This window comes from Stegastes partitus, unplaced genomic scaffold (assembly GCF_000690725.1).
Source record: "Stegastes partitus isolate 25-593 unplaced genomic scaffold, Stegastes_partitus-1.0.2 Scaffold2491, whole genome shotgun sequence".
Classification (NCBI taxonomy): Eukaryota; Metazoa; Chordata; class Actinopteri; family Pomacentridae; genus Stegastes; species Stegastes partitus.
In genome coordinates this window covers 9,749-31,924 of record NW_007580222.1, presented here as the reverse complement: position 1 = coordinate 31,924, position 22,176 = coordinate 9,749, and the positions used below count along the sequence as shown (strand labels likewise).

At 42.3% G+C, this 22,176-nt stretch overlaps 1 protein-coding gene across 1 annotated transcript in view; it reads right to left on the bottom strand.

Moving 5' to 3' along the window:
* Window positions 1–555: 555 nt before the first annotated feature.
* phf21ab (PHD finger protein 21Ab) overlaps window positions 556–22,176 on the bottom strand; it is a gene marked incomplete at its 5' end in the record, with an annotated part of 26,347 nt that continues 4,726 nt past the window's right edge. Inside the window, 11 exons of the mRNA XM_008305378.1 lie at window positions 556–11,194; window positions 12,260–12,363; window positions 12,448–12,523; window positions 12,839–12,994; window positions 13,399–13,505; window positions 17,498–17,558; window positions 18,547–18,626; window positions 18,710–18,761; window positions 19,867–20,036; window positions 20,869–20,875; window positions 20,912–21,253. Of these exons, the coding sequence (XP_008303600.1) occupies window positions 10,439–11,194; window positions 12,260–12,363; window positions 12,448–12,523; window positions 12,839–12,994; window positions 13,399–13,505; window positions 17,498–17,558; window positions 18,547–18,626; window positions 18,710–18,761; window positions 19,867–20,036; window positions 20,869–20,875; window positions 20,912–21,253 (1,911 nt within the window). The remainder of the gene's footprint in view (window positions 11,195–12,259; window positions 12,364–12,447; window positions 12,524–12,838; window positions 12,995–13,398; window positions 13,506–17,497; window positions 17,559–18,546; window positions 18,627–18,709; window positions 18,762–19,866; window positions 20,037–20,868; window positions 20,876–20,911; window positions 21,254–22,176) is intronic.

The window sequence follows — 22,176 nt, the reverse complement described above, 5'->3', positions numbered from 1 at the left end:
TGTTTTACTTTAATTTTTTGGCTATTTTCTATACTAATTCATATTAATATGTCATATTAATACAAATTGTTTAAATCTAGTGTAATTTTCTATTTTTAAAAATGTATATAATAGTTTATTACTACTTTATTTCATATTTAATTGCATTTTATTGCATACATTTTTATAACAAATGCAACTTGCTTAATTGTATTATTTCTGTTTCGTGTTTTAACTTCAATGGCAAATATTTTTCTATTTCATATTTTAGTTTGAACCACACCATGTACTTATTTTCATTTTGTTAATTTTTGTTTGTATCACAAATGCAACTTGTTTTATTTTCATATCAAATTTGAACTTTGATTACAAACATTTGTTTTATTGCTGATGTGCATATTTGTGAATTATTTTATGTCAAAGTATGTTTCTTTATCAGTTTGTCTGGGGGATGAACAGACCCTGAAACATTTGGTATTTTCAGTGATTCCAAAAAATATTTAATAAATAATAAGGTGAACTAAAACGGTAGGATCATAAAAACAAAACTGAAATAAAAACAAAGTCACGAGACTCTCTGCTTTTCACAATTTATTAACAAAATGATAAAATAAATAAATACAAATTGATCAAATGCTCCTAATATCAACTCCTCCCCATGTTCCCTACAGTATTTCCTAAACACTGCATACAAAGAATTCATCACAGAAGAGGCTCAATACAGAGGTAAGAATCCCACCAGACCAGTCACAATGTCAGGCCAACAGAAGACACATCTGGAACAGAAGTCAAAAAAATAAACACATTCCTTTCCAAAATCATTATGAAAAAATACAAACAATTATACAAATATTCAGATTGTGTAATTACCAATTTACACATTATTCAGCACACCAGGTGAACTTTTTCTTTATTCATATCGCTACAATGCATCTCACCAAATGGAAGATTAAAAAAGACTTCTTTTATTTCATTTTTTTTTCCATGGTTTTTTTTTTTTGTTTTTTGTTTTTTTTTTTTGCACTCAACACACCCCCAAATGGAATCAGCTGTGGATGAGGTAAGAAGCTGCAGGTGTACAGTTGGGTCCGGACAGGATGGATTGATGGATGGAAGGAAGGATGGCGGCTGAGCGGGAACAACAGATTAATGACGTCATGTACCGACAGAATACTAGAAGGCCACAATCATGACTTGATCGTTTTTAAAAACGGAGGGAAAAAGAAATGAAAAGAGACTCGAGTCGGAGCGAACTGCTGCTTCACGGGAACCAGAGTCGGTTGTTTTCAAAGCGGGGCGTCTTCCAGCTTGGTGAATGCACACGATGCTGACACGCGGGGAACTACGATGATATGCAGCGACAAGGCTTCCAAACAAACGCAACGTGTGCAGTGTTCTTTGGATAAATTCACTTTTTAGAGCTTGGAATAGAAAGCGAGGAACAATTTTTTAAGACTTGATCGAGCCCCCCGACCCTCCACGCAGCTCTGCCGGGATCCCAACATTCAGCATGGTGCATTAGCCAAGTTCAAATTAAGACCTAAACTACGGAGCTGGAGCCATGGATGTAGTCAGAGAGCTTATTAGATGGACAACAGGTGGCGTTTACTGTCTCTTTTATGCATCTAATACACACAGTTAATCCAAAAAAACTACTCACAGCCATGCAAAGTACTGATTTCTACTGAATTTTGGCTGGAAATGACCCAAACAAGTGACATAGCACAGTACGTTAATGGTAAATCTGAACTATTTCATTGTTTTACTTAAAATACCGTGTCCAAAATGATTCATCGTTGGACACTGGTGCAATTTTTTTTTTAAGAAAATGTTGCTTTGATAGCAATCAAAATGGTCTTGCTAATTGGTATCACCCAATGTGGATGCCATGGCGTTACCAATGCACATCATCCCCATACACGTGTGCAGGTCATCGGTTCAGTAGGGCGTTAATCAGCTAAGTTATTGGTGGAACAGCCTCATTTTATCACTTACAAAGACGAGCAAAACTCTGAATTTGGAGGCTGGAGGTGCAAGTCATTGGACTTCACCAGAGAGCTTTGAGCTAGAGTTTTATCTTTTTGACTTTTTGCAGTTTTTCAGTCGGTGTACGGTTCAGTTACTGCACCAGAGCATCTTGGTTAGTGTTAGAAAATCTAACTCTGGGTTCACATACACCTTTCTAAGTTCCAAAGCTCCACTTTGTAGGTCTACATTGACTCCACCAACAGATTTTACATGCGCTTATTTACAACTTTATCAAGGGTACTTCCTGTTTATCAAAGACCAGAACGGATACTAACTCGTCTCCTGGTCTGCTAGGCTGTCTACATGCATGGGAATGATGTGCAATGATTAGAGGCCATTTAATGGGCTGATAACGTCCAGAGCAGACATTTGTTTCATTTTCTAGAGAGTTCTATTCGTCAATGGTGACTAAAACTAAAGAGCTTAGGGAGTCCATCACTGAGAGACATGAGAGTAAAAGCTTAGAAGCCGAATGTCAAAGGGCCTGATAGGAAGCCAGAAGTGAGCCCTGTGCTGGGGAGAATGGTAGAGGCCAAGAAGAATCACCACCAAGGCCATGCCGATGAGCCAGACATGCAAAAAGCTTCTTAGCAAATACAAAAACCGTTTGATCACATTGGTCAAAACACAAAATCAGCTCAAATTCACCATAAACATCTCTAACACAACATCTCACTGCCTCTTGTTCATGTCGTTTCCAGCCAGAAGAAACTTGTTGGTCAAACAAAAATCTACTTTAAATGAACATTGGTAACGGCTATGAATACTTTTCGGTCTTTAACTTGACCGGAGCTTTGAACGGTTAGTTGATGAAAGGTGGCTTTCCACTGCAGGAACTCCAAGTTCACTCCGTGTGCACCAAAACAACAACCAGCAGCAGGTAATAACTCCACTTCGATAAGCACGCAGGAAACAGAACAAGCAAGGTTTGTTTTGTTCGTTCATTTCGATGTTAGATGGCTGAACACTGCTGCTGGACGAGGACATCGAGAAAGCAGAAAAAATAGCGCTTGATATCCTCTCTGAGTTTAACCAATCAGCTTCACGACCAGCACAGCAGTTTGGAGTAGGTACTTTATCCTGCCCCAGCAGCCCTGACAGAGGCTCTAAAGGGGCAGTTTTCACAATCAGAGAACATGTAAAAGGTTCAGACCGCCCTAAATCCAACTTGAAAGTTCCTGCAGTGGTTGTGCCAATTGTGAAGCCAATGGACTTGTTTTTGGATCTTGTTTAATCTAAGCTCTCCTTCATACATCCATGGCTGAAACCTTTACAGCTCCGTCCATAAAACACAACGCCAGGAAGAAACGTCTCCTCTCGAACCGCAACGCCAAAAGCTGCGCAACGTTTGGCATCCGGAGATGAGCCAGAATGTTCAAAGAAAGATAGAAAGAAAGAAAAGAACAGAAAAGAAAGAAAGCAAGGTGACTTGAGTTTCACATAAAAAACTGAAAATAAAAAACAACAACAAAAAAGCAAAATGCATATTAAAAAAGGTTTGACAAATCTTGTATAAAAATTTGCATAAGAAGGCATGCGCTCCACCACGCTGAGTGGACAGATGTTGCTAATTGGGTTTTTTTTAAGTTTGTTCATTCCACACAGGCTCCGGCTCACATGACCTGATTTAGCAAACTCACCCCTCCTCCGAAAAAACACAAGAAGAAGAACCACAGCACAGAGGGGACGGCGGACCTTTCAAAATAAAACAAACGAGCTCCCGAGTCCGGCTAGAAAATGCATGACTGATCCCGATGTCTGATAATAATACTGGTCAAACCAAAAGTGCATCACAAAAACAGCTCCGAGCGAGATCTCATCTTCATCATCATCATCATCATCATCATCATCAACAGCGTCTCACCAAACTGCCTCCGACCTCCGCCAGCGTCTTTTTTTTTTTTCTCTTCTATTTATTTTTTAACCCCCCCCTGAATGTAAAAAGTAAAATAAAACACATTTAAGGCAACTCCTATTTTAAACAACAACAAAACACTATCTGGTCGATTTTTAAAACGGCATATTATGAAATGTAGTTTCAACTTGCATTGACTACTGGCAGCCTGAGGTGAAGGGACCGGGTTTGTGCTCCGGAGTCTGGAGGGGAGCTCCTGGGACGGGGTGGGTCGGGTCGGGTCGGGTGGGAGGATTATCCGGAGGGTTAGTAAGGTTCTACAAGTCACAGTGCAAGTCAAGAGACAAATATTATCTGCTGTTTGAAGAAAGGCACTCGAGGTACCTACTGTACAGAAGGGAAAGGTCCAGTTTGTCTGGAACAAGTTTGGGCTCTTTGAAAGTTGTTGAGTGAAGAGACTGGATGACTACTCTGCTCTATCCACGAGTGAACACAGTCTGACATGTTGAAAGAAGAAGAAGAAGAAGAAGAAGAAGAAGAAGAACATCCACCCGAGTAAGCCGACAAAGAACAAAACACACAATAATGATACTCATAAGGAACTCAGGACACATTAGTTGCCATTTTCTGTTAGACTTGCATCTCTGGCTCTTGTTTTCCTTTTCCGTGTTTCAACGGCTAAACTCTTCGTCACAGACTAATCACATCAATCACACTGTGGCCAAAACACGTTCTGGGATCTTCTGAATGAAGGCAGTTTGTACAGCTGATGTCAGAGAACCAGGTGTCAGATATGCGGATTCAGAGTCCATGTGATATGAAAGTAAGAAAAAAAAAAAAAAAGAAGTTTGTAGCCGCCCAACAACGTGTTCACCCACGTTTCCTCTGCTGTTCCCACATGAAATTCAACAGCATAACATCCTGATACGACGAGGTATCGAGCGTCTACAGCCATGCTAGCAGCTCCTGTAACTTCCTACTTGAAGAGCAACCCTTAAGGTTGGAGCTCCATCTGAGAAGTCTGGTCGGTTTTATGCACCTCGTGTGAAAAAGTCAACAGTACTGAGGTTGTATCAGTAAGAGATGCAGAATAAAACATCTGGTTATGTTAGTCGTCATCTGTATGTGTGTGGTTTCCTCAGAGAACTGTATCCGTCGTTTCGCCTCCTTCGTTTTATTGCTGTATCCAGTTACGCTCTGCTGCCAGTGCAGATAATTGAAGACGAGTTTGTTAATCGCTTACGTAGCTCCGAATTTGAACATTTCTGACCTCCAATGTCAATAAAACACCACTTTAGACAGTCATGCCTTGAGCAAAACTGTTGACTGTATAAAAGATGGACGTGTCCTCCGGGGCGGACATTTGAAGTCAACTTTGAAGTGCCTTAAACCTGCATTACTTCTAAGAGCCAGCAGGGGGCGACTCCGCTGGTTGCAAAAACAAGTCAAAAATGACCCGCCTTCTCATTTGATCTGCCACTTTAGTAAACATTTTACTAATGTGCTTACGGTCTCAAACTGTAGTTTCAAGTCTCTGTCAATATAGAACGGTATTGAATTTGTGAATTATGGCCCCATTTAGAGAAAATAGACGATAAAGCAGATCACGCTTTTTTGTGATTGAACGGTTGCTCCCGAATGGGCACGTCCTCCAGTTTTAAGTCAGATCCACCTCTCACTTGTTGTGTCCAGTTTCAAAAGACTAAGATGTCGATTGAAAATTCCATATTTAAAGTCAGTAGTCCACATGTCATGGTGGGTGCGTCCATCTTTTAAATACAGTCATCAGAGCGACTCTTGAGGTTGACCAGTTTTACGTATCTCGTTTGGCAGCATCTATAAAAGCCAAACTATACTGAGGTTCTACCAGTAAATGACGCAGAATAAAATGTTCTGTAACGTTCGTGGTTAGCTGTGTGTGTGTAATAATTGGACCAAACTCCACCCGCCATTTATTTGGCTAAGTGTTGTTGCTGTACCCAGTTACGACCTGAAAACGAGTCTGATGATCGCTGTGAGTCGGAATGCTTTGAGATCGGAATCTGGAATGTTCAACTTGGAAATTTTATGACCGTAGACGTGAACCGAACGCAGCTTTAAGCCTCGACTATACTCCCTCGCAGAAGCATATTTGGACAGCTGCAGACACCACAGATGCACAGTTGTTGCATTTACAAACTCTAGTCGCCACATAAACACAAATTTTGGGCAGCATGCGAACGTCCATAAAGAGGTTCTGTGTGGATTTTTGTGGAGTTGCTAAAATTTACGACTCGTGGACCCTTACCAACTCATGGAAAAAATAATACTGGCCTTAGATACAGTCATGCTTTGAGCAAAACGGTCGCATGCTAACACGTGCAGCAAAACTCCACGTGGGGGTTTTTATCATCCGGCAGCTCTGGCATTATACCATCATCATATCTGCTCATACTGATTCTAGCTTGTGCAAGAAGCCTGTGCAAGTCTGTTATTTTGACTCTAGGTCTGCAGAAAGTTTAATATTTACCAAGTTTGCTTAGCATGTTAGCGTGCTAGCATTAGCTAATTAGTGGTCCACCTCAGGCTGATGGGAATGTCTTTTGTTTTGCAGGTGTTTGGTCATAAACCAAAGTGTTGGACGCATTAAAACGCTGGCCAGAGGATCACCAACATCAGTCAGGTTCATCCTCTGGAGGTCATGAAGTCTGTAAAAAAATGTCATGGCGATTCATTGACAGATGCATAAAATGTTCCCAAAGTGAACACTTGCAGCTAGCATGGCTGTAAAGCTCTCATCATTAAGACAAACAACACAAATTAAAAGCAGGTTTGAAGATTTGAACCTTCAACACATCGAGGGTCACACAAGGGTGAAATACATTGTTGGACGGCTAAAATTTAAGCAACAACGCTCCAATATAGCAAAAAAGAAAAAGAAATAAACAACAAAAAAAAGTCCAGCACAACCAGAGGCACCGTTAATGAACAGACCAGAGTTTGTAACCGCCCCGTACCCAACAAGAAGCCAGAAGTCATGATCAGTTCACCAGACAAAGACAGACCCGAACTGACAGCCACCAAGCCGACGAATAACAGCGTCACATTTCAGCCCAGACATGCTCCAGAAAGAAAAGAGATGTCTAACTGTGAGGGGATGAAGGGGTTTCTGAGACGGCAGAAGCCCGGGCACTCCTCCTGAAAACATGAACTAGACTTGAGCCTTAATGTCAGACAGAGGTTTGTATTTCCTCCTAGAAAAATATTGGCAATGTGGGGATAAGTCACATCACAACAAAGAGATGCATACTCTGTTTAATTCCATATTAACGTACAAAAAGCTCTTCAGCACTTCTTTGTAATGCAGCAAGCTTGTGCTTTAATCTCAGGATTTGTGGTATCGTCCTTTGAGATCCGTCTGCAGGAGCAGGTTCGTACGACAAATCCTCCATTTCAAGGACAAAAAGTTCCTTTAATGTTATTGTTTAATAAGCTCTCCTGTCTCAATCTGGGGACTTCCAATTTCTGAAATGGTAGCATCTATATCTTACAACGCCAAATGATTTGATCTTTCAAAACAGTAAGTGGACTTGTCCCTGCTGAATTTGGATACAACATCGTTTTGGCAGTTCAGGATTCAACAGAAATGCACAGAATGCGAAGATCACCACTTCAAAAAGAGGACTCCTTTTTGTGTTGATAATGCCAGTCCAGCAGGTTCAGGAACAGAAAGCACTTATTCTGAAGACTAGGAAGACCTGAATATCTTTTCCTATAAAAAAGAAACACAGCCCAGATATAGTTTGTGTGTGTTGACATTGCAATATTGCAATTTCACATTTAGTGCTCACAGTTGACACACTTGACTCACGAATGAAAACTCAATCACTACACTTGACCGACACCACTGAAAACATCTGTTAGGCTACGGCGCCTGTTCGACCTCGTCCTCCGTACCTGCTGAACGCGACGCTCAGCGGCGTTTCTGCCTGAGCTCAGGGATGCAGGTGGGGGAGAGATGGGGAGAGGGCAGGGTAACTGGGACTGTTGGTTGGTGGTCTGGTCATTGGGAGACGGAGGATTCCTTTTGTTAGCAGGGTTAGGGGCTAAATTCAGATTTAGTCAGGAGGGGAAAGTCACTGTCTCTCGTTTGTAGGTTTGGTACGTCTGTTTGAAGGCATCAGTATGCTTCAAATGACCTTTAAGAAGTTGTAGACGACACTTCAGACGAGACTTTGCACAAGGCAGTTGACCTGAAGCACACTGAAGCCTTCTGGGTTCAAGAAAACGGCCACAAATCATTTGCTGGCCTTTGAAGGTAAGCTCTGGCTTACGTCAGTCGTTGATGGTGAAGTTGGGTACCTCAGTTTGAAGGTATCCGAATGCTTCAATAATACATGTTCAACACTTTCTGTACGTAAGATTCTTCAGTTCGCTAGGCCAGAGCTAAATCAGGTTCACGTCATTTGGAGTAGTCATGTTTGCTTTGTTGAGTCGACGGTTTAAGTTGATTTTAACGTTGGCGAAGTCTGTTTCAAGGCATCAGTATCCTTAAGGGGGCCTTTACGAAGTTGTAAACAACACTTCAGACTTTGCACAAAGCAGTTGACCGGAGGCACACTGAAGCCCTACGGGTTCAAGGAAATGGTCACGAATTGTTCACAGGCCTTTGAAAGTAAGCTCATGCTTAGATCAGAGGATACTGGGGAAGTCAGGTACCTCAGTTAGGTATCAGTATGCTTCAATAACACGCGTCCAATACTTGCTGTGGATAACGTTATATTGTTAGGTGACTGGGAGAGGAAAGATTCTTCAGTTAGCTGGGCTAGGGCTAAATTCAGGTCTAGTTTTTTGGTGCGTCAATGGTTTAGGTTGATGGTAACGTTTGGGAATCTATTCAAAGGCATCGGCATGCTTCAAACAACCTTAACAAGGTTGTAAATGACACAAAACTTTGCACAAAGCAGTTGACCTTAAGCATCCTAAAGTCTTTTGGTTATATCAGTTCTTTTCTTGTTTGCATACGTCAGTTTAAATGTGTGAGTATGCTTCTGTAACACTTTCTGCAAGGCTTTATGCAGAGACTGACGGGTATATAGAGGTGGGGAGGCAGGATTCTTGTTTGGCGAGCACTTTGTTTTCAAAGGGAAGGCAAGGTAAAGGTTAAAAGGACATAAACTCCAATTTTTTGGGGACTAGGGGAAGGTTTTTGCAGGTTTGATACCAGAATCTTTTGTGCCTGTACTGTAACGTACAAGCTGCAACAGCTTTCAGCAATCATGCTGTAATTTCTCTTAGAATTGCAAATTCTGCTTTTGCTCTGTAATGGACTGGAAACTTGTCCAGGGTGTAACCTGCCTCCATCCCCTGTCATCTGAGAACGGCTTCAGCCCCCAGCAACTCTACAGGATGAAGTCTGAAAGCTAATGGATGGATGGGGAGGTCACTGCTTCTGATTATCTGACTGGCTGAAGATCGGTAAGATAAGGATGTCAGTTTAAGTGCTTGTTGGGTGTCTGTAAGCCCTTATTCCAACACCACCTAAACATCCAACAATCATGCAAATGTATTCTGGATGTGCTTGCTGGCCGGGGTTAAGTCTTGCACTGGAGAAAACTTGTTACTGTGTTAGAGTTACTGCCGGTGGTTGATAAAAGGTCATCAAACAGCGTCCAACGTTCCCCTCCGCCCACAGCTTCCCAACATTAGAATTCAGAAGGTTGCATCGAAGAATCTGCATAATTTTCTGACGATTACGTCCAAGATATTTTTCATTCGTGTTACAATTTTGATATGATCATCTTCAAGGAGAGACTGAAAACTTTACCCACATTTCTTGGCTTGATTGCATTTTTTGCAAATGTCATGCTGCCTTTGGGTATCTCTACTCAGACGACACTTTGTTTGAAGCATACTGAACCCTTTAGGTCATGCTGAATTGTTGTCAGTCTCAGGTTCCTGCTGCTGGTCTACAGGGACGGTTTAGTCGTGGGTTGACAGAAGGTTGGTTGGTTTAGGATTCAGGGGAGTTAACTAGGACAGGTTAGGACTGATGGTTAAGGTTCAGGACTGTTGAAACGTTGAGGAGATCATCGGACTGCAGAAGGTTGTTCACATTAAGCTCGTTGGGACGAGGGGATGAACAGGTTCTCTTTTCATACTATCACAACACTGCTTCTTAGACCAGTAACCCCTGACAGATGTTTGGTTCCATGTTCTCGGTTATCTTTGTACCCATGTGAACCGTCTCCCCACCCCACCAGAGAACACAGGGGCCACTATAACAGGCACACACTGGTGTGATGATGAATTAAATCTCCCTTTGAGCATTCCCACCATGACGTCTATCACTAATTGGCATGATGACACTGGTGCGTACGCCTTCCTGTAGCCCAGCTTTGTGGGTGGAACAGCCTACGTCTTCCCAGAGTCATGTGACTTGGGCTGTATATCTACCATTGACACAGTCTGACAATACAATGCAAACAAACAACATTTATACAGATTGGCAACTTCAGGGCACCTTACGGTGCAAGCAAAGTCTTTTTTTTTTTTTAATATATATGTTTGAATTCCCGCGACTCCAGAGACGTAGCATTACTTTTTATTGTCCAAACTGCTGACCAGAGCTGGCAAAGAATGCTGGGAGGGTTCTGAGGTTTTGCTGTTGTTGGTGTTGCTGCCGTCACTGTCAGTGACCTCCTCCTGTTTCTTCTCCACCGCTGTCTCTGGAGGGTTGACGGCAGCCATCTTGTTCTCAGAGTTGGTGGTGGCGTTGGCGGTGCAGCCCGCCGCGGGGCTGTGGTCGGGGCAGGTCGGCTCGGTCGTGCCGTTGGTGGTGGCGACAGTCGCGACCGCTGAGGAGGCGGGAACGTCAGCCACCGGAGCTGCCTCAGTCTCAGGCTTGGCCGCGACCTCCGCCTGGAGCCCGGTCCCTGTGTTACCCCCTCCCCCTGCCCCGGCCCCGGCCCCAGGCCCCGCCTTACCCCCCGCCCCTGCACCGGGGCTGCTATCCGCTGTTAGGACTGTGCTGTCGGGCTGGCCGTCGGCGTCGGGCGTCTGGTTGCTCCCTACGGCTCCCTTCTCCTCCTGTTTGTCGCCTCCGTCGGTGCCGCCGCTGGCTGAGGAGCTGCTCGCCTTCGCCTTCTCCACAGAGTTGACTTCTGGTGCAGCTTCAGAGGCGCCTGCGGCCTCAGCACTGTCCTGCACTCTGACGTCTTTACCCTCCGTCTCTGCCAGGGCTTGGTTGAAGTTGAAGGCTTGGATGAGGCGAATCAGGTGTTTGACTTTGTCCAGTGAAAGCTGCATCTCCTTCTGCCGAGCCAGGATGGTGTTTTTGGTCTCCATGCATTTCTGATGGGACAAGAAAAAAAAAAAAAACAGGGTCAGAATTGACACCATGTGATTCCTGTAATTTGAGATTTTGGACTAATCTTTATAGCTACTAGCGCTTCACCTCTACTTGGTGTTGACACACCTCGTTTCACTTTTTATACCTGATAAGATCTGATTTTGTATATTTTATTAAATCGGGGGGTGAATTTGGTTTTGTTGTATTCTGAGCTTTCAATATTTCTAAGTGTTTAAATCAAAGAGCTGAAATTATATATCGCGGGTTTATTGGAAACAAACATTTTGAACAGCAGCCAAGCTAATGGCTGATTCAAATCTGACTGGAGGTCTGGACCACTAGTGAAAAGATTTTTATCATATTGTTCAAAACAATCGTCCAGAAACCCACTGGTGTTCACTTGGAATTGGTGTTAAGAGTGTTGCTTCTTATTTGAACTAACTGTTGCACAAGCTGTGATTTAAAAACAGAATATTAACAAACAATGTGGTCTGGAATGCAAATGATCTGGACAAAGGTAGAGACCTTCTTCCTCTGGGACTTACGATTTTAGAACTGCAATGACAAACTCACCATATGCAGAAGTTAAAAGACGACGACTGTGTAGTGAATTCAATACTTACATAGAATTCAAAGCTATTATTAAAACAACGGACAATTGCTCAATAAGGAGAGAAAAATTTGCTTTAGCTGCTTTAAAATATCCACATAAATTTAACTTTTTTAATAGAAACTGGGATTTCTTTTAAAGTTGCATTACTGACTTAAATAATAAGTTCTCTTTTTATTTTTATCATTTTGGAGTTTCCAGTTAAAACCTACAGTGGTGCACTTTAATGTGAAACCTTTGTTTACGTTTCATGCTGTAACACAATGTTTGTTAAAATCACATGGATTTAAAGGACGAGGTCGTTTTTATGGTTGAAAATATATTTGATAATTTAAACTACAGAAAAATAATCGCTAGCGGAAGCCCTACTCGTCGTGCTGCCACTTGTTTTACTTATTGATTGATTTATTTTTCTTATATTCGGCGGGTTGCTGAGCTGCTTCACAGACTTCCTCACCGTTATGGAGTTGCTGAGCTGTTTGACTCTCTGTTCCAGCTGCTCTCGCTCCAGTTTCAGTTCAGAACTCCACTTCATCAGCTTCTGCTTCTCCTCTTCTTTAGCTGAAAGACAGAACCACCACAGCGTCAGTGCGTCCTCACGCGTCCCGGCAGACGAGCGATTTAAAGAAAACAACGTGCCGCCACCTTCTTTGTAAGCGATGTAGGAATGAACGATAGCCAGGGTGCCAGGCCAGGGAATGGCTTCTTCTTTTTTCAGGATCTGCAGAGAGAAGCTCGGAGTTGTCACAGAGGCTGAGACTCGGGGGAAAAGAAAGACTTTGAGGAAGACAAGTTTAGCCGCCACCCTGTGGTGGGGCCGAAAAGGGACAAGCAATGGAGTGGATGGATGTGAGATGCCAATCTTTACTGACACAATGAATGAGACAGAAGCACAAAAAAACAATACTGCATCATGTTTATGCTTACAAAGGCTTGAACAGTCCTACAGTACAGCTACAGGCCCTGAGAGGCTCCTCTCTGGACTGAGGTACCCCCTTCCCCCTGACTCAGGATCAGTCTCGGCTGCAGCGGTTACCTGATCTTGACATTTTGGACAGATCCACATGCCTTTAGGAATGGTTTTCAGGGGTGGATCCAGGCAGTCCAGGTGATAAACACGAGAACACGTGTCGCACATGAGCAACTGGCCACTGCGTCTGCACACAGTGCAGAAATCCTCATGGATGTCTCCCTGTGAGGAAGAATTGGACCAATCAGTTTCCCTGCCCAGCGGAGCCCCACCAACCATCTGTGGAGAGGCGAGGCGGGGGGAGGCACCATGATCGGTTAATTTACAGCTGGCCTTGTTTGGATGTCTAATGGACATGGTGTGTTAATCACTGAGCCCACAGAAAGGTTACTGGACATCTGGGAGTTAGAGTGTGTTCTAGTTATTAATGGGCTACAGGACACTGTTCACTTTGTAAGGCTGAATCAAAGTAAAACCAACTGATGGCTGATGGTTATCACATGGACACAACAAACCAAATGGACGTGTTGGGGTGTAAATGACTGACAGAGCTACTGGGCCAATAGGACTGTGTGTGACGGGGTGTCCAACCCTCTGAACTGTCCGTCTCCCCCATCGTTACTTACATCCCCAGAGCTGGGGCTGGGCAGGGGGAGGGGATGGACGGGGCTGGAGGGGGAGGTCGGGGTGAGGCTGCCCAGCTCCGGGACGCTGCTGTATTTGGGTGGGCGACCTGGGTGAAATGAGACAGACGACAAAGACGGAAAACAAAGAAAAAAAAGAAAGATGGAGAGGGGGGAAAAACAAAAACAAACAGTCTGTATGACATACCTTGGAAAGGGAGTCTTCGTTGGCTAGCATGAGTCAGGGGAGCGGTGAGGGAGGAAGAGGAGGAAGAGGAGGAGTCAGAAGCACAGACAGCAGTGTTAGTGCAGGAGACTGGCTCCATGCAAGCTGAAGCTGAGCACCAGTACAAACCTGCTGGATGGACTCGTGTCAGATGTTAGCACACCTCAGTCACCTGGACTCGCGGGTTTGTCTTTTAACTTGGTGCTGCGTCTCTCTGCAGGTTTAGAATATGATTTCGAGCTGCAGCCGCCTGATATACAATCACTGTGATCAGCTGCTTGTTGGTGTTGTTTTGTTGTCACAGTTCATTCTGCAGTAGAGCATGGTCTGACTGCACCTCACTGCCATTCTGGCTTGTTTTTGTTTCTTAAATCAATCATCTTGGGCGATGCTAAACCACACAGGCTGGGACCAGGAGTACGTACAGGCTACAGCGTGTCCCAATATCTGTCTGCAAAATAGTGACGAAGGGAAATTTGTTTTGGCGGACACTAAAGTTTAATCATTACAACGGATAATTCCAAATAACTGGTGCTGTAAAGGATCTCACTGGACTCACTTCAGATGATTTGCTATCAGTATGCAGCACTTATGGAAGTTTATTAAACCAATATTGCCACATGTGTTTCGCCCACAGTGATCTCCGCCAGTCAGTCTTGAAACATAGACATTTGTACAAGTTGCTGCTCAGAGGTTTCCGTTTCCCCTACTGAAGGGAATTTTGCAAACAGTGGAAAAAGTCCTCTGAAATGAGCAGCTAATGGCAGGTTTATACCTTTGGCCTACTTCTAATAAACACGACTACACTGACCGGTCATTGTGTTTTTTTAAGTGTGTTTCTAAGAATAAAGCTTCATTTTGGGGCAAGCAAATAACCAAGTAATTAGGGAGAATATCCCCTGAGCAAAGAGTCCCTCATTTGATTCCCAGCTGGTTGGATTTTATCTGCGTGTCGTTCACCTGCTCTCTTCGGTTTGTCTTCACTGCAACTGTCAAACAAAAGGCTTAAAATACCAAAAAAAAAAAACTTAAAATGCTAAGAATAAAGCTGCACGTTCACACAGGAGCTTTTTGAGAAACTCACGGAGGAGCCAGGATCCAAATGAAGCTGCAGGAGAGAGTTTTTCTCCTCAACAGTTCCTTCTTGGACGGCCGTTCTCTCTGAAGGTTAATGAAAGTTTTACAGAAGTTGCTTGAAAGAAGATTCTGCTGCTTTTATGCTGTTTTTGCCTGGACTCAACTCTGTTTTTCCAGCATTTTAAAAACCTGTAACTACTGACAAGTTTATTTGGTTTGAGGTCACCGAGCTTTGACATAATCAGGAATAACAGAAGAAAAAAACCTGCTGATGAAGCTATCTTCCACTGAAAGAACTTCTTTCAGGGGAAACTGAATCTTTGCACAAGAACCGACTGCAGGAACCAAATCCGTAGAAACTCTTTCAAGGCTGTTTTGGGGGAGAAAAATCATGGCCTAGAAAAGAGCTGCTGTGTCGACCGGTCAACCACAGATATCTGCAACTTTAATGCCAGAAAATCTGATTTAGCGTGAGGCAACCTGAAGTTGAAAGACAAACCCGAAGTGGAACCAATGAGAAAGGAGAGGCTGCAGCAGGTCATGAATGCAAACTTCACTTCCGCATTCAGGCCAATAAAATCTGCTTTTTATCACCTCGAGTTTATGTGCAGCTCTTTTACTCCGAAACCTGCGACATCTTTCAAATCCAGTGAATCACAACATCAAAGATGACGACTGATGTGCTAAAATCTGACACTGCGAGTTACACGTGACAACAACATTTAGCTTCTTCTGCTGAAAACAAGTCAGAGGGAGGCTGTGAAGGAATTATTAATGCTTCATGTTAAACCTCAGTGAGGAATCAAAACAGGAGAAAAAAAAAAATTTGACGAACTGGAAGCTTCTGAGAGTCAGTTTTTAGTATTTTTTAAGGTGTGAAGTTACAGACGGAGCTTCCTGTTAGTCGAGTTAAAAGTCAGTGTGACTGTGTTCTCAGAAAAGCAATCTGCCATAATGAACACATTATTAATTCTTCCAACAATTCCCAGGATGCACTTCAGCTATTACCAGAGAAAAGTACAGGCTTTAAGATGAAGGTTTAACCAGATTTATGCTTCTCCATCGAGGTCCGGTCACAAACAACCACGGCTGTATATTTCAGCAGCAGCTGCCACTGATGAGGGATTTATTGATATTATTTGGTTCGTAGATTAAATCAATAAAATGGCACAAAATTGGTTGAAGGTGACGTTTTTTTAAGAAGAAAATAAATCAGCAAAAACACCCAACGTGTGCAGATGAAAGCAGAAAGCATGCTGGTGGCTCTTCTGCTTGATCAGTGACGCCAACGTTTTCATTTATATGAATATTGTTGATTAATTTTATCTGGTTGTTCAGATCTTGTTCCACAACCCACAACTGAGCAGATTTTTAAAATGTGATAATCAATAATCAGCTTGATTGTTTTAATGTAAAATCGGCTGATTTATTCCAAAAGCCAAAGAGGTGAGTTTCTGATAAGTTCAACCCACTGGACATAATGAAGCTTTGTGGTGTCAGCTTTTTTGTTGAATTGCCCCCAAGGGGATAAATAAAGTTATCTGAATTGAATTGAAACTTCACGATTTTTCTTTTTATGTTTAAACCAATAAACAACAGACTGTTTTCAACATGTGCTAATCGATCACAGGATTCCATAGCCGCATAAAAATTGCAATAAAATTCTCGTTGTAACAGTAAAAAAGGAAACTTTCATCAGAAATGAAGCGTTGGATGTCACAAAACATCCTCCAGCTAAATAAATATAAATCAGAAATAACTAAATTTAGCTGCTCAGGGTCGGTTTCGTTTCGTTTTTGTTGTATTTTTGGACTGAAATCAACTTTCTTCCAACTTTAATTGTATTTTTCATCCTCTTGATTAATATTTATCCTTCTATTTTATCTTATTCTTTATTTTTCTTAATTCTGAAACCTGCTTATTTTGGTCTTCTTTCATATCTTTTCTGTTTTGTGAAAAGCTTGAGGAACATTTTTCAAAAATCTGAATGCACCTGTAAAGTAAAATGTCTCAACGTGGGGATTTTTGTTCGTCTTTCCATGAAACTCTACTTTAAAGAACTGTATTGTCATTGTCTATTCTCTTGTATGACAGATTTTTATATTTATTTCTATATTGCATTTTATTTAATTCTAACGTTTTGTTTGTTGTTTTTTTATTGTCTTAAATGCTTTTATGCCTCAGAAGCACTATTCACATTTCGTTAAATTGTTGTCTAACCTCAATAAAACGCCTTTAAAGCTACAACTGCTTTTCTTTTTCTAATTTCACTGGTAAAAACTCTTTTCAACAGTGTTTGTAAGTTTATTGTCCTGCATTCATTCTAAACCCCGAGCGCTCATGTTTACATCCTTTCATTCACTTTTGCGCTTCGGTGATAAGAAGCTTTAGTAAAAGGACATAATATCAGAGAACGGGAGGATTACACTGAGCCTTCTTTAACACACCGACTGTTGTCTTCACTTTCAGAGTCTCTGCCGGCGGAAATAAACCAGCGGCAGCCGGAGCGTTTTACACCGAGGCGGTTGACGTGAGCGGCGCTGAAGCTTCGGCGGCTCGACTCTTGACAAACAAGCATAAATCCGGCTTTAAACCCGACTGAAGCGACAGGAAACAGAAAGCAGGAGAAGGAGGGAAGTTTCACAGCGTGTTATTAGCACTGAGCAGATTAGTCTCTATTCTAGCGGATCTGCTGCTGTCGACTGTTCTGAGCCTCGGTAAAACCAAACGCTCGTCCCTGTCTGACTCTACTGGAGTCTACTCTGGTTCTACCGTCTTTGACCGGTATTTCATACGGACCTCTCTTCCTGGTCCCCTGGTGCAGAGGGCTGTTCAGGTAACTCACTGCACTCTTTTTCCTCTGAAAGAAAAAAAAAGGGAGAAACAGCGTGTTAGTGAAATTTTACTATGACATAAAGCTCATCTGCATGTTTCCCTGCAGCATTTCAGACACTTTACTCTCTAAATCCCAAAACCAGCCAGTGCATTGGAAGGTACTTAAAAAGAAATCACCAAAAAGGGCAAAATTTATCAGCAGGAAACTGTAAAAACTGTAAACAATCATCAGATTTGCAACAATCCTTGAACATATCACGAGTAACTTTAATGCTGAGTGGGGAAAATTAACCAAATTTAAGCTTAAAACAGTTTGTCTTATTTAAAATTTGCCAAAAATACACCGTTTGCTCTGATTAGATTCTGAAAAAAAAGCAAAAATTCTGTATATTGTGGCGCAAAAGCGGTTGCCGACTCAGCTGCGACCGACAGTCACGAGACAAAAATTCAGTGAGTTTTTATCGATCATCGTCAATCAACAGCGTGTAAAGATAGAATGAGAATTAGAGCGTACACTTTCACAAACAGAAATATTTCCAATACACTCTGCTCCTCCTAATTATGTTTTGTGGGTTATTGCAGCTCACAATTCAACTTTACACTGCTGTTAATGACTTCAGTGTATGTGTACACAACAATACAAAGTTTTCAGTGGGTGTAGGAATTAATAAGCTTTAACCAACCAGGATTTATAACCTGCGTCTGACTTTCTCTTTGCTTTGTGGAAAATATTCTGCCACTGAAATGTGGAATTTTAGTGAAAACATCTTTTTAAAAATACAAAATCAAAGACAAAAAAAATGTTTGTAGACAACCTTTTGGTTTGCACAAAAAGTTGAAGTTTGCAAGTTCAAACATTTTGGTGTTCAACAGAAGAAAACAGCTAAATTACCCAAAACTAAGCTGCAACAAATGAGTTTCAGGTTTGACGAATCCAAGCATAATCAGTTGTATCAGGACTGCTCATCACATAACTGAATAAAGTGTCTGTGTTGCTGCACTCTTGAACGTACCTCGGGTTCGAACACGGCGCCGCTGTACACCGGGTTGGCCGTCGTTCTCCTCTTCCGCTCCTGTCTTTTGCTTTGAATTTCTGCGGATAGAAACAGAGTGTGACTGTAGAGACGTGCACGGCGGCAGCTTCAGGATCCCGCTGCTGGTAAAACTGTAACTCACCTTCCAAGTGGTCGTGTGTTACGAGGCCCAAAGACACCATAAAGGCCAGTTTCTGGAAGGCAGAGGTGCAACAGTGTTATGATGTCACGTACAAATAACACAGTGTAATAAAAATACTGGGTACCCCTACGCAGAGGTGTTATCTGCAAAATGTACTTAAAGTATCCAAAGTAAAAGCACTCAGGCTGCAGAAGAATGTCCTCTGATGTGTTATTATGCATTTATAGTACTGTATTAAAATGATAAAATGAATTAATGCGGCACTGAAATATCAATAACCATGATTTATTACAAAAACAGTGCCAATATAATGGATATTAGCACACAGAAGTGTCAAAAACCTGGATATAAATGCAAAAAAAAACTGTGTGTCACTACACAAACGTGTCAATGACCAGAATATCAACACACCAAAGTGTCAATAGTCTGGATTTTGCACATCAAAGTGTTGAAAACCTGGATATTAACGCACAAAAGTCTCAGCTACATGGACATTAACACACAGAAGTGCCAATAACCTGGATTATAATGCAAGAAAGTATTAAAAACTTGGATATTAATGAACAAAAGTAACAGAAATCTCAACATTAACGCCCCAAAAGTGTCAACAACTTGGATATTAACACACAAAGGTCTCAATAACGTGAGCATCAACACACAAAAGTGCCAATAACCTGCATATTAACACACAAAAGTGTCCAAAATCTGGATATTAATGCAAAAAAGGGGGGGAAGAATAGAATATTATGCCACAGAGGTATTAATAACCCAGATATTAACAGACAAATCATGGATAATAACGCTCAGAAGTGCCAATAACCTGAATATTAACGCATTAGTATCAGCCAAATATAAACGTGAGTCTTAACATTTACTAACACTTTGCATTTTACAGGTTTCTTATAGTTTCTTTACATAAACACTGAGGAGAGAAGAGCTACATCAACAGCTTTCCAGGACTCAGTTATTCATCAGTTACTGAACTTTTACTCAGAGTCAAGTGACGCCAGGACGAAGAAGTCGTCAGTGTGGCTGCAAAAAGTCGAGTGTAAACTTTGCAAACAGCAGTTCAGCCTCGTCTCCTTTGGTCAGCTATCAGCCTGATAAAGGACTCGACCACTGAACCTGACGGTGCGTCATCAGTCTGTGGTTCATACCTCTGGGTTCTCCTCCTTCTTGGGTCTGGGAGGTGGAGACAGCGGCGGGGTGGAGGAGGAAGGGAGGCTGACGACGGCCTTCTGCTCTGCTCCTCCTGATTTAACAGTCTGCTGAGAGGAAGAGGAAGAGGAGGAGGAGGAAGATAACGGCAGGTTTAAGTCTGTAGAACCTCAACAGAATCGATCACAGACCAGTTTTATTATTCTGGTGCCATCAAGGGGAACAATCCACCTCCTGAAATACAGGGGAGTCAAACTCTCTGAACTTTAAAGCACAGACTCAACAACAGATGCTAAATAACATACTTTAAATTGTTGTTAAAAACGACCATTTTAATCCAGTGACATCTTCAACTAAACGTGTCCTTTGATTTCATATTGTTGATTTATACGCCTTCATTTTCACTGATCATACAGTTAAGTTCCATTTCATTTTGCAAAAGTTATTGCGAGATCCCGGGAAAGTTTTGCGAGCTCTCGCAAAAGATACCTCTATTTTTTTTTCCCCTCTCCCTGTTTTTTTTTTTTTTTCATTTCTCCATGTCCCTTCTGGGGCTCCGTACTAATCAGATGTTAGGTGTTAAAAAAGCAAAATTCAGGGACTTCTCGGCTGAACTGCAGGCAGTGTTTACACAGAGCAGAGAGGAGACGAGTATGAAGACTAACTCAAAATGTAAATAGTTAAACATCTATTGCTATATTGTTTTCCAGGATTAATGACACCTGTGGACACTTAGAAGAATGTTGGTATTACATGTTTTCTTTCTTTATGATTCACGATGTTATAACTGCGTCACACTGCACAGAAGACATTTCTGAATGCTTTATTCTTCTAGTCATGGTGGTGGTGTTTCTATAGAGGTGCATTACTTTACACTGCAGTGAAAAATGAGCCCACAGTGAAGAAAAATGTGACGACTAATGCGATACAATGCAACACATAAAAGTATCTATGGTGAACATGCACTAATTAAGTAGGTATCAGATCATAAAGGCCTTCACAGTACAGCTCAGGCACAGCATCGACTCAGTACTAAACTCTTACCTTGGGCTCAGTGGTCAGGCTGCTGATCTGGATTGGCTGGGCGGGGGTCGGGGTGGGGACCGGGGTTGGGTTGGGCGCCTGGGCGGGGCTGGCGAGGCGGGTGGGCGTGGCGGAGACCGGCGTGGTGATGACGATGCCCGTCAGCGGGGTGGAGCCGGTCTTGCCGCAGGGCTGCCCGTTGACGATGCGCACCTGGTGGATGGGGGCCGCCGACGGCAGCGAGGACGACAGCTTGGTGGCCAGCATGACGGGCCTCTGCAGCAGCTGGGGGGCCGCCATCATGGGCGGGGGAGGGGCCGGGGCGATGGGGACGTTGGTGGGCGTGGCCGGCTTTGGCCTGACCTGCTGACGACAGACAGCCAATCAGGAAACAGCACCGAAATGACAAGACACTGCTGGGTAACGCCCCTGCCTCAGGCTGACTGATGCTGCTGCTAACTCTGCTAACACTGCTGATAAACTCAAAGTACTGCTAATAAAACTACAACTACTCCGGATACTGCTCATAAAACTAAAATTACTGCTAATAAAACTACAACTACTGCTCATTAAACTACAACTACTGCTAATAAAACTAAACCTGCTGCTTATACTGCTGATAAAACTACAATTACTGCCAATAAAACTACAAATGTTGCTAATGCTGCTAATAAAACTACATCTAATGCTAATAAAACTAAACCTACTGCTAATAAAACTACAACTATTGCTAATACTGCTGACAAAACTACAAGTACTGCCAATAAAACTACAGCTACTGCTAATACCACAAATATAACTACAACTACTGTTAATAAAACTAGGCCTACTGCTAAAACTGCTCACAAAATTCCAACTACTGCTGATGCTAAAAAACCTGTACCTACTGCTAATATCTCAAATAAAAGTACAACTACTGCTTATGCTAATAAAACTACAACTCCCACTGATACCACCATTAAGTCTGTTTGCACAACTAAAGGCTGTGAATTAACTGGTGAGCTTTTGTCCCCTTTTTGTACACTGACTAGAACTACAACTCCAGGGTTTTCTTCCTGTTGTAAGACCTGGCTGCAGCCCCTAGACACTTTTATGCAACCAAGTGAAAAGAAAAACTATTTAATCAACTTTTAATTATGACTTTATTCTTCCAGATGGAGTAGTAAACTAGTGGATTAGGCACAAACCTGTCAAAACCTGGGTATTAATGCACCTAAGTATTAAAAAAAAATCTGGATTTTAATGCACAAAAGTGTCAATAATTTGGATTCTAATGCACAAAAGTG